Below are 12,718 nucleotides of genomic sequence, written 5' to 3' on the forward strand. Positions count from 1 at the left end.
CTGATAAATTCATTTCTCCTGTAGTGTGGTCAGTCCACGGGTCATCATTACTTCTGGGATATTATCTCCTCCCCTACAGGAAGTGCAAGAGGATTCACCCAGCAGAGCTGCTATATAGCTCCTCCCCTCTACGTCACCTCCAGTCATTCGACCAAAGGACCAACGAGAAAGGAGAAGCCCAAGGGTGTAGTGGTGACTGGAGTATAATCCAAAAAATTTTTTAGCCTGCCATAAAAAACAGGGCGGGCCGTGGACTGACCACACTACAGGAGAAATGAATTTATCAGGTAAGCATAAATTTTGTTTTCTCCTGTTAAGTGTGGTCAGTCCACGGGTCATCATTACTTCTGGGATACCAATACCAAAGCAAAAGTACACGGATGACGGGAGGGACAGGCAGGCTCTTTATACGGAGGGAACCACTGCCTGAAGAACCTTTCTCCCAAAAACAGCCTCCGAAGAAGCAAAAGTGTAAAATTTGTAAAATTTGGAAAAAGTATGAAGAGAAGACCAAGTTGCAGCCTTGCAAATCTGTTCAACAGAAGCCTCATTCTTAAAGGCCCAAGTGGAAGCCACAGCTCTAGTAGAATGAGCTGTAATTCTTTCAGGAGGCTGCTGTCCAGCAGTCTCATAGGCTAATCGTATTATGCTACGAAGCCAAAAAGAGAGAGAGGTAGCCGAAGCTTTTTGACCTCTCCTCTGACCAGAATAAACGACAAACAGGGAAGACGTTTGACGAAAATCCTTAGTTGCCTGTAGATAAAATTTCAGGGCACGGACTACATCTAGATTGTGTAGCAGACGTTCCTTCTTGGAAGAAGGATTAGGACACAAAGATGGAACAACAATCTCTTGATTGATATTCCTGTTAGTGACCACCTTAGGTAGGAACCCAGGTTTAGTACGCAGAACTACCTTGTCTGAATGAAAAATCAGATAAGGAGAATCACAATGTAAGGCAGATAACTCAGAGACTCTTCGAGCCGAGGAAATAGCCATTAAAAACAGAACTTTCCAAGATAACAACTTGATATCAATGGAATGAAGGGGTTCAAACGGAACACCCTGTAAAACGTTAAGAACTAAGTTCAAACTCCATGGAGGAGCAACAGTTTTAAACACAGGCTTGATCCTAGCTAAAGCCTGACAAAAAGCTTGAACGTCCGGAACTTCTGACAGACGTTTGTGTAAAAGAATGGACAGAGCTGAAATCTGTCCCTTTAAAGAACTAGCGGATAACCCCTTTTCTAAACCTTCTTGTAGAAAAGACAATATCCTTGGAATCCTAACCTTACTCTATGAGTAACTCTTGGATTCGCACCAATATAAGTATTTACGCCATATTTTATGGTAAATCCTTCTGGTAACAGGCTTCCTAGCCTGTATTAATGTATCAATAACTGGCTCAGAAAACCCACGTTTTGATAAAATCAAGCGTTCAATTTCCAAGCAGTCAGCTTCAGAGAAGTTAGATTTTGATGTTTGAATGGACCCTGGATCAGAAGGTCCTGTTTCAGAGGTAGAGACCAAGGCGGACAGGATGACATGTCCACTAGATCTGCATACCAAGTCCTGCGTGGCCATGCAGGTGCTATTAGAATCACTGATGCTCTCTCCTGTTTGATTCTGGCAATCAATCGAGGAAGCATCGGGAAGGGTGGAAACACATAAGCCATCCCGAAGGTCCAAGGTGCTGTCAAAGCATCTATCAGAACCGCTCCCGGATCCCTGGATCTGGACCCGTAGCGAGGAAGCTTGGCGTTCTGACGAGACGCCATGAGATCTATCTCTGGTTTGCCCCAACGTTGAAGTATCTGGGCAAAGACCTCCGGATGAAGTTCCCACTCCCCCGGATGAAAAGTCTGACGACTTAAGAAATCCGCCTCCCAGTTCTCCACTCCCGGGATGTGGATTGCAGACAGGTGGCAAGAGTGAGACTCTGCCCAGCGAATTATCTTTGATACTTCCATCATTGCTAGGGAGCTTCTTGTCCCTCCCTGATGGTTGATGTAAGCTACAGTCGTGATGTTGTCCGACTGAAACCTGATGAACCCCCGAGTTGTTAACTGGGGCCAAGCCAGAAGGGCATTGAGAACTGCTCTCAATTCCAGAATGTTTATTGGAAGGAGACTCTCCTCCTGATTCCATAGTCCCTGAGCCTTCAGAGAATTCCAGACAGCGCCCCGACCTAGTAGGCTGGCGTCTGTTGTTACAATTGTCCAGTCTGGCCTGCTGAATGGCATCCCCCTGGACAGGTGTGGCCGATAAAGCCACCATAAAAGAGAATTTCTGGTCTCTTGATTCAGATTCAGAGTGGGGGACAAATCTGAGTAATCCCCATTCCACTGACTTAGCATGCACAATTGCAGCGGTCTGACATGTAGGCGTGCAAAAGGTACTACGTCCATTGCCGCTACCATTAAGCCGATCACCTCCATGCATTGAGCTACTGACGGGTGTTGAATGGAATGAAGGACATGGCATGCATTTTGAAGCTTTGTTAACCTGTCTTCTGTCAGGTAAATCTTCATTTCTACAGAATCTATCAGAGTCCCCAAGAAGGGAACTCTTGTGAGTGGAAAGATAGAACTCTTCTTTTCGTTCACCTTCCATCCATGCGACCTTAGAAATGCCAGTACTAACTCTGTATGAGACTTGGCAGTTTGAAAGCTTGAAGCTTGTATCAGAATGTCGTCTAGGTACGGAGCTACCGAAATTCCTCGCGGTCTTAGTACCGCCAGAAGAGTACCCAGAACCTTTGTGAAGATTCTTGGAGCCGTAGCCAATCCGAATGGAAGAGCTACAAACTGGTAATGCCTGTCTAGGAAGGCAAACCTTAGATACCGGTAATGATTTCTGTGAATCGGTATGTGAAGGTAAGCATCCTTTAAATCCACTGTGGTCATGTACTGACCCTCTTGGATCATGGGCAAAATTGTTCGAATAGTTTCCATCTTGAACGATGGAACTCTTAGGAATTTGTTTAGGATCTTTAAATCCAAGATTGGCCTGAAAGTTCCCTCTTTTTTGGGAACTACAAACAGATTTGAGTAAAAACCTTGTCCTTGTTCCGACCGCGGAACTGGATGGATCACTCCCATTAATAAAAGATCTTGTACGCAGCGTAGGAACGCTTCTTTCTTTATTTGGTTTGTTGATAACCTTGACAGATGAAATCTCCCTCTTGGGGGAGAGGATTTGAAGTCCAGAAGGTATCCCTGAGATATGATCTCTAACGCCCAGGGATCCTGAACATCTCTTGCCCAAGCCTGGGCGAAGAGAGAAAGTCTGCCCCCTACTAGATCCGGTCCCGGATCGGGGGCCCTCGATTCATGCTGTCTTAGGGGCAGCAGCAGGTTTCCTGGCCTGCTTGCCCTTGTTCCAGGACTGGTTAGGTTTCCAGCCTTGTCTGTAGCGAGCAACAGCTCCTTCCTGTTTTGGTGCAGAGGAAGTTGATGCTGTTCCTGCTTTGAAATTACGAAAGGAACGAAAATTAGACTGTCTAGCCCTAGGTTTGGTTTTGTCCTGAGGCAGGGCATGGCCTTTACCTCCTGTAATGTCAGCGATAATCTCTTTCAACCCGGGCCCGAATAAGGTTTGCCCTTTGAAAGGTATATTAAGCAATTTAGATTTAGAAGTAACATCAGCTGACCAGGATTTTAGCCACAGTGCTCTGCGTGCCTGAATGGCAAATCCGGAATTCTTAGCCGTAAGTTTAGTTAAATGTACTACGGCATCTGAAATAAATGAGTTAGCTAACTTAAGGGCTTTAAGTTTGTGTGTAATCTCATCTAGTGTAGATGATTGAAGTGTCTCTTCCAGAGACTCAAACCAAAATGCTGCTGCAGCCGTGACAGGCGCAATACATGCAAGAGGTTGCAATATAAAACCTTGTTGAACAAACATTTTCTTAAGGTAACCCTCTAATTTTTTATCCATTGGATCTGAAAAAGCACAGCTATCCTCCACCGGGATAGTGGTACGCTTAGCTAAAGTAGAAACTGCTCCCTCCACCTTAGGGACCGTTTGCCATAAGTCCCGTGTGGTGGCGTCTATTGGAAACATTTTTCTAAATATCGGAGGAGGTGAGAACGGCACACCGGGCCTATCCCACTCCTTAGTAACAATTTCAGTAAGTCTCTTAGGTATAGGAAAAACATCAGTACTCGCCGGTACCGCAAAATATTTATCCAACCTACACATTTTCTCTGGTATTGCAACTGTGTTACAATCATTCAGAGCCGCTAACACCTCCCCTAGTAATACACTGAGGTTTTCCAGCTTAAATTTAAAATTTGAAATATCTGAATCCAGTCTGTTTGGATCAGAACCATCACCCACAGAATGAAGTTCTCCGTCCTCATGTTCTGCCACCTGTGACGCAGTGTCTGACATGGCCCTAATATTATCAGCGCACTCTGTTCTCACCCCAGAGTGATCACGCTTGCCTCTAAGTTCTGGTAATTTAGCCAAAACTTCAGTCATAACAGTAGCCATATCCTGTAATGTGATTTGAAATGGCCGCCCAGATGTACTCGGCGCTACAATATCACGCACCTCCCGAGCGGGAGATGCAGGTACTGACACGTGAGGCGAGTTAGTCGGCATAACTCTCCCCTCGTTGTTAGGTGAAATATGTTCAGTTTGTACAGATTGACTTTTATTTAAAGTAACATCAATACAATTAGTAAATAAATTTCTAATAAATAATAAATAAGCAACTTGGAAATGCTTTTCAAGTAATTTACAATAATATGAAAACGAACTGTGCCTATAAGAAGCACAGAAAAAAATATGACAGTTGAAAATAAATAAGTTATAGCATCAAATCTTTGTAAAAAATATACAATTTTAGCAAAGGATTGTTCCCATTAGCAAAGGATAACTAACCCTGACAGCAGAAAAAATACACAAATAAACGTTTTTTATCACAGTCAACTACAATCTTCACAGCTCTGCTGTGAATGATTACCTCCCTCAAAACAAGCTTTGGAGATCCCTGAGTTCTGTAGAGATGAACCGGATCATGCAGGAAGAAAATGAACTTCTGACTGAGTTTTTTGATGCGTAGTAAAAGCGCCAAAAATGGCCCCTCCCCCTCACACATAACAGTGAGAGAGATCAGAAAACTGCTTTAATTTAAACAAAACTATTGCCAAGTGGAAAAAATAGTGCCCAAAACATTTTTTCACCCAGTACCTCAGAGAAATAAACGATTTTACATGCCAGCAAAAAAACGTTTAACCTCAATAAATTAATTGTTATTTAAAACCTATTGCAAGTCCCTGCAAATTAGGTTAAGTCTATGCATACAGTATAAATCCAGTGAAGTACCATTCCCCAGAATACTGAAGTGTAAAATATACATACATGACAGCCTGATACCAGCTACATCTACTGCATTTAAGGCTGAGTTTACATTATAACGGTATGGCAGGATTTTCTCATCAATTCCATGTCAGAAAATAATAAACTGCTACATACCTCTTTGCAGATTAATCTGCCCGCTGTCCCCTGATCTGAAGTTTACCTCTCCTCAGATGGCCGAGAAACAGCAATATGATCTTAACTACTCCGGCTAAAATCATAGAAAAAACTCAGGTAGATTCTTCTTCAAATTCTACCAGAGAATAAATAACACACTCCGGTGCTATTATAAAATAACAAACTTTTGATTGAAGGTAATAAACTAATTAAAATCACCACAGTCCTCTCACACATCCTATCTATTCGTTGGGTGCAAGAGAATGACTGGGGGTGACGTAGAGGGGAGGAGCTATATAGCAGCTCTGCTGGGTGAATCCTCTTGCACTTCCTGTAGGGGAGGAGATAATATCCCAGAAGTAATGATGACCCGTGGACTGACCACACTTAACAGGAGAAAAAGCATGCGTAGCTAACGCACCCCTTTGGCCGCAGAACTCTAAATCTAGCCGTAATTTACTTCTATTATTAATTAATAAAAGTAACTTGGAATGTTATTTAAAATTACAAGCTATCTGAATCATGAAAAATATTTGGCGAGTATGGTTTTCTGTTTTGGATTTTTAATATGTACTGTATATTACTACATTCTGGCATGTTTTCTGATTCAAACACATTATAAAACTGAAAAGAGTTTGTAAAATGGGAATTTATTGTATCTTAAAGTTAGTTAAGTTTATTTAATGCTCAGATTTATAAACTCAGCAGCTTGACTATAAAAAAAAACTTTGCATTGTCAAGGAATTGACAAAAAAGAATAATTTCTTATATGATAAATCTCTCTCTAATGCAACAGGTCACTTCACCCAGGTGGTCTGGAAGGACAGCAAAGAGCTGGGAGTTGGATTAGGCACCGATAGCAAAGGGCATTTCTATGTTGTTGGACAATACAACCCAGGAGGAAACGAAGACGGGGGTTATGAGAAGAATGTTTTACCCTCCGGCACAGCTTAACTACAAATAATGCCATACATAAAGCAAGGTCAAAACCAGCAGCAGCCATCAGAGAGCCAGATAAACCTGTAAATGACCGTAAATGAGTCTCTGGTATTAAATTAGGAAATCTGCAGCTAGACTTTCATTGTAATATTAAAATTAAATATGGCTCCCGGATTGTAGGAGCCTAGTTTATATTTACTTAATAGCGTACTGCAGTATCTTTATTTTTGATATTAGTTACCCTCACAGAATATTTCAATATCATCAAATTTATAGAGTTAAGGTTTAAGTGTTTTTAACCATGTAGCTGGCATGACTTTTTGCTTATTTAATAAAGAATTGGACTGAAGGAGGCTATGCAAGTTTCTCTAATTTATTTCTCATGCTATTTTGTTTATCAGAAGTAACTATTATTTAAACACAGGGTTGATCACTTCTTTGTCTAGTTTATGCCTATTATCCATTAATTGTTTAAACTGTGCTTATATCCTGGCTACAAAAAAACTCTACTATATCTTTCCTAATTTGAGGCTTCCCTAGAGATTTACTGATTCCCCACACTTTTTCTTTTGATCTATTTATTAACCCATATGGCGCCACATACCAACCGCAAGCCACTAACCATAAACTCCTGGGCCACCACAATAAACTAATAACCCCTATGCCACCATATACCCCAAACAAAAACTGATTAGAGATATATATACTGATACTCTCAGGCCCTTGAGTAAAGGTAATACTCATTCATGAAACCTATGCCCAAATATAGATCTGATTGATAGACACACAGAGGAATCCCTTGGGTGTAAAAATTGGTAAAAAAAAAAAAAAAAACTAATACCAGGAAGCTCATTTTACTATTAATCTTCATGCCACTTTAAATGCTGGCTGTTGGAAAGTTTATTTTATTAATAATGTAAAATAATTACTTAACAACTTAAAGGGATAATAAACCCAAATGTCAGCCTCCACTAAGCTGAACCTAAAATGGGCTGGCTGCATTTATAATTTTCAAATAAAGATAGCAAGAGAACAAAGAAAAATTGATAATAGGATTAAATTAGAAATGTGCTTAAAATTGCATGCTCTATCTGAATCACGAAAGAAAACATTTGGGTTTAGTGTGCCTTTAATATAACTGTGCTGGTTATGCACAACTGGGGATTGGGTAATAAAGGGATTATCTATCTTTTTAATCAACAACATTTCTGGAGTGACAGCACTCTGTGACATCACAATATGCAAATACATATTGCTAAAGAAATATTTTTCAAAGTGAATATCTGTGATGTCATAATTCCATTTGCAATCACTCAGGAGTCAGAGAGCAAGATTCACCCTATTCAGTCATTTCTGAGCCAGTGCTGAGCAGGATTTACTTTCTGTTACTTTTGTAGCAAACTCATCCCTTATTTTTCTAAAAAGTAGTGGTTGCTGTGAAAGGGGATATTATTCCCCTTTCTATACAGCTCCATAAAAAAAACTTGTAAAATGACACCACCCTTAAAAAAATTGATCAAATTTGCTGTACCTGGAGTCCTTGCCCTTGCTGGGTGTTGGTGGATCTACAACCATTACCATCGTAAAAAGAATGTGAGAGATCAACAGGAGCAAGCTGAAAACATCGTCAATCTGACTGAAGATGATACACAGAAGAACGCTGATGAAGCAAATGTAGTAGATTCAGTCTCTGATCTTAACGACTGCAAAGAGGGCACTTCCATACAATCATTAAAAGATGAGGCTCTCATTGCTTCAAAATTAACTCCAGGACAGGTAATGAGGCTCCACAGGAGTGAACTGACAACCTTGGAACACCAAGAAATTGTCAGTTACACGGAAATATATTATTGGGGCCAGAATGCAGATAAACTTCATGGTGTAATTGGAGGCAGAAACAATGGATATGATAACCAACTGGGCTTCTACAAGCAGAAACCAAATGACCACATTGCCTACAGATATCAAATTGAAAAGGTACTTGGTAAAGGAGGCTATGGAGAAGTCATCAAGGCCTTTGACCACAAACTGAACCAACATGTGGCATTAAAAATGATCAGAAATGAAGAAGCTTTTCGCCACCAAGCTGAAGAGGAAATAAACATATTACAACAGTTACGGAAACTGGACAAAGACAACACATTTAATGTAGTGCACATGATGGATACGTTCACCTTCCGTAATCATGTGTGTATGTCATTTGAACTGCTGGACATGGAACTTTATGAACTAATGAAGAGAAAGGAATTTAAGGGCTTTAGTCTGACATTGGTAAAGATGTTTGCTCTAGACATCCTACAGTGCTTATATGCTTTGAAAAGACATGGCATTATGCACTGTGACCTAAAGCCTGAAAACATTTTATTGAGACAACAAAATACCGGACTTGACATTAGGGTTATTGACTTTGGCTGCAGCCAATATGAACACCAGCGTCAATACCCTTTACAGACTCTATACTACCGAGCACCAGAGGTCCTTCTTGGAGGCAACTGTGGAACTCCAGTAGATATGTGGAGCTTCGGATGTATCTTAGCCGAGCTCCTTACTGGAGAGATACTCTTTTGCAGCGATGATAATGATAATGATCTACTCGCATGCATGATTGAGCTATTGGGAATGCCATCCCAAAACCTTCTGAATTCTTCAAAACGAACTAATTATTTTTTTGACATCAAGGGGTATCCTCTGTATTGCAAAGTTACAACCTTGCAAGATGGTTCTGCGCAACTCCAGGGTGGTTATACCAGACGAGGACAATTCAGAGGCTCCCCTGGAAGCAAAGATTGGGTGCAGGCTTTAAAAGGCTGCGAAGATGCCCTGTTTTTGGACTTTCTGAAAAAATGCTTAACGTGGGATCCTACTCTTCGCATTACCCCGAATGAAGCATTTAAACATCCTTGGCTTTAAGAAAAACTAAAGCTATAAGAACACACCAAAGCTTTAATAATGCAGAGCAGGACTCAAGAACTTGAGTTTTTATCAACTATTGTACACTAATCCTATATAATAAATAGCCAAGTATGTTTGTCAGATGCAGTCATGCGCAGTAGAGAAGGGCCAAAGAGGGGGGGGAGAGCCAAAGGGGGGGGGAGCCAAAGAGGGGGGAGAGAGAGAGAGCCAAAGAGGAGAGAGAGCCAAAGAGGGGAGAGAGCCAAAGAGGGGAGAGAGCCAAAGAGGGGAGAGAGCCAAAGAGGGGAGAGAGAAAGCCAAAGAGGGGGGAGAGAGTGTTTACACCCATAACAGAGAGAGCCAAAGAGGGGGGGAGAGAGCCAAAGAGGGGGGAGAGAGCCAAAGGGGGGGGGGAGAGAGCTAAAGGGGGGGGAGAGCCAAAGGGGGGGAGAGCCAAAGAGGGGGGAGATCCAAAGAGGGGGGAGAGTGCCAAAGAGGAAAGAGAGCCAAAGAGGAGAGAGAGCAAAAAAAGAGGAGAGAGAGCAAAAAAAGAGGAGAGAGAGCAAAAGAGGGGGGAGAGAGAGCCAAAGAGGGGGGAGAGAGAGCCAAAGAGGGGGGAGAGAGAGCCAAAGAGGGGGAGAGAGAGCCAAAGAGGGGGGGAGAGAGCCAAAGAGGGGGGGGGAGAGAGCCAAAGAGGGGGGGGGGAGAGGCAAAGAGGGGGGAGAGAACAAAAGAGGGGGGAGAGAGCCAAAGAGGGGAGAGAGAGAGCAAAAGAGGGGGGGAGAGAGCCAAAAAGGGGGGGAGAGAGCCAAAGAGGGGGGGAGAGAGCCAAAGAGGGGGGGGAGAGAGCCAAAGGGGGGGGAGAGAGCCAAAGGGGGGGAGCCAAAGAGGGGGGAGGGAGAGAGCCAAAGAGGAGAGAGAGCCAAAGAGGAGAGAGAGCAAAAGAGGGGAGAGAGCCAAAGAGGGGGGAGAGCCAAAGAGGGGGGAGAGAGAGCCAAAGAGGGGGGGGGGGGCAAAGAGGGGGGGGGAGAGAGCCAAAGAGGGGGGGAAGATAGCCAAAGAGGGGGGGAAGATAGCCAAAGGGGGGGGAAAGAGCCAAAGGAGGGGGGAGAGAGCCAAAGAGGGGGGGGGAAGAGAGCCAAAGAAGGGGGGAGAAAACCAAAGAGGGGGGGGGAAGAGAGCCAAAGGGGGGGAAAGAGCCAAAGGAGGGGGGAGAGAGCCAAAGGGGGGGGGGGAGAGAGCCAAAGGGGGGGGAGAGCCAAACAGGGGGGGAGCCAAAGGGGGGGAGAGCCAAAGAGGGGGGAGAGAGAGAGCCAAAAAAGTTGCGTTATTTAACCCCCTACAGAGCAGCCATTATAAGTATTTCAATTTTTTTTATTTCACAGGTAAGTTTGTATTTATTTTAACTAGACTAGTTATTAAATAGTTATTAACTATCTATTAACTACCTAGTTAAAATAAATACAAGATTACCTGTGAAAGAAAACCTAAGCTGCCTTACACTTAAATCTAAAATTACAAAAAATAAAAAACACTCACCTAGATTACGAGTTCTGCGTTAGCTTTAAAAAGCAGCATTAAGGGGTCTTCTCCGCGACTTTTCCATACCGCAAATCCCCTTACGTCAATTGCGTATCCTATATTTTTAATGAGATTTGGCTAACGCTGGTATTACAAGTCTTGGAAGAAGTGAGCGGTACAGCCTCTACCTCCAAGACTCCTACCGCATATAAAAGTCAGTATTTAAGAGTTTTATGGGCTAACGCCGGAACATAAAGCTCTTAACTACAGTGCTACAAAGTACACTAACACCCATAAACTACCTATTAACCCCTAAACCAAGGCCCCCCACATCGCAAACAATATAATAAAATGATTTAACCCCTAATCTGCCGACCGGACATCGCCGCCACTTACATTATACCTATGAACCCCTAATCTGCTGCCCCTAACATCGCTGACACCTACATTATATTTATTAACCCCTAATCTGCCCCCCAACGTCGCCGCCACCTACCTACACTTATTAACCCCTAATCTGCCGACCGGACATCGCCACCACTATAATAAATGTATTAACCCCTAAACCGCCGCACTCCCACCTCGCAAACACTATAATAAATTGTATTAACCCCTAATCTGCCGTCCCTAACATCGCAGCCACCTACCTACAATTATTAACCCCTAATCTCCCGCCCCCAATGTCGCTGCTACTATAATAAAGTTACTAACCCCTAAACCTAAGTCTAACCCTAACACCCCCAAGTTAAATATAACTTAAATAAATCTAAATAAAATTACTATAATTAAATAAATTAATCCTATTTAAAACTAAATACTTACCTGTAAAATAAACCCTAATATAGCTACAATATAACTAATAGTTACATTATAGCCATCTTAGGGTTTATTTTTATTTTACAGGCAACTTTGTATTTATTTTAACTAGGTACAATAGCTATTAAATAGTTAATAACTATTTATTAGCTACCTAGTTAAAATAATTACAAAATTTCCTGTAAAATAAATCCTAACCTAAGTTACAAATACACCAAACACTACACTATCAATAAATTAATTAAATAAATTAACTACAATTATCTAACATAAAATACAATTAAATAAACTAAACTATATTACAAAAAAACCGAACACTAAATAACAAAAAGTAATAACAAAGTAATCAGCTCTTTTACCTGTAAAAAAACAAATACAATACCCCCCCCAACATTACAACCCACCACCCACACGCCCCTACTTTAAAACCCACCCGATCCCCCCTTTAAAAAAAACTAACACTACCCCATTGAAAATCACCCTACGTTGAGCCGTCTTCAGCCAGCCGGGCACCGATGGGGCAGAAGAGGACATCCGGACCGGCACAAATCTTCATCCGATCCAGCCAGAAGTCTTCATCTGATCGGGGCAGAAGAGGTCCTCCATTCAGCAGAAGTCTTCATCCAAGCGGCATCTTCTATCTTCAATCAATCGGAGCGGAGCGGGTCCATCTTCTATCCAGCCGACGCGGAGCAATCCTCTTCTTCCGATGTCCTAACGAAGAATGACGGTTCCTTTAAATGACGTCATCCAAGATGGCGTCCCTCGAATTCTGATTGGCTGATAGGATTCTATCAGCCAATCGGAATTAAGGTAGGAAAATTCCGATTGGTTGATTTAATCAGCCAATCGGATTGAACTTCAATCCGATTAGCTGATTAAATCAACCAATCAGAATTTTCCTACCTTAAATCCGATTGGCTGATTGGATCAGCCAATAGAATGCGAGGTCAATTTTATTGGCTGATCCAATCAGCCAATCGGATTGAACTTCAATCCGATTAGCTGATTAAATCAACCAATCAGAATTTTCCTACCTTAAATCCGATTGGCTGATTGGATCAGC

General features: G+C 42.2%; 2 protein-coding genes across 2 annotated transcripts in view; both read left to right on the forward strand.

Moving 5' to 3' along the window:
• The window catches only part of LOC128642613 (Golgi-associated plant pathogenesis-related protein 1-like), a 57,993-nt gene extending 51,221 nt beyond the window's left edge, over positions 1 to 6,772 (forward strand). Inside the window, exon 5 of the mRNA XM_053695393.1 lies at positions 6,281 to 6,772. Coding sequence (XP_053551368.1) covers positions 6,281 to 6,438 — 158 coding nt within the window. The 3' untranslated portion in view covers positions 6,439 to 6,772. The remainder of the gene's footprint in view (positions 1 to 6,280) is intronic.
• Positions 6,773 to 7,914: 1,142 nt separating this feature from the next.
• LOC128642640 (dual specificity tyrosine-phosphorylation-regulated kinase 2-like) lies at positions 7,915 to 9,333 on the forward strand. Its single transcript, XM_053695422.1, has one exon. The coding sequence runs from the start codon at positions 7,915 to 7,917 to the stop codon at positions 9,331 to 9,333; it is 1,419 nt and encodes a 472-aa protein (XP_053551397.1).
• The last annotated feature ends 3,385 nt before the right edge of the window (positions 9,334 to 12,718 follow it).

The sequence above is a fragment of the Bombina bombina genome, chromosome 12 (assembly GCF_027579735.1).
Source record: "Bombina bombina isolate aBomBom1 chromosome 12, aBomBom1.pri, whole genome shotgun sequence".
NCBI classification, from domain to species: domain Eukaryota; kingdom Metazoa; phylum Chordata; class Amphibia; order Anura; family Bombinatoridae; genus Bombina; species Bombina bombina.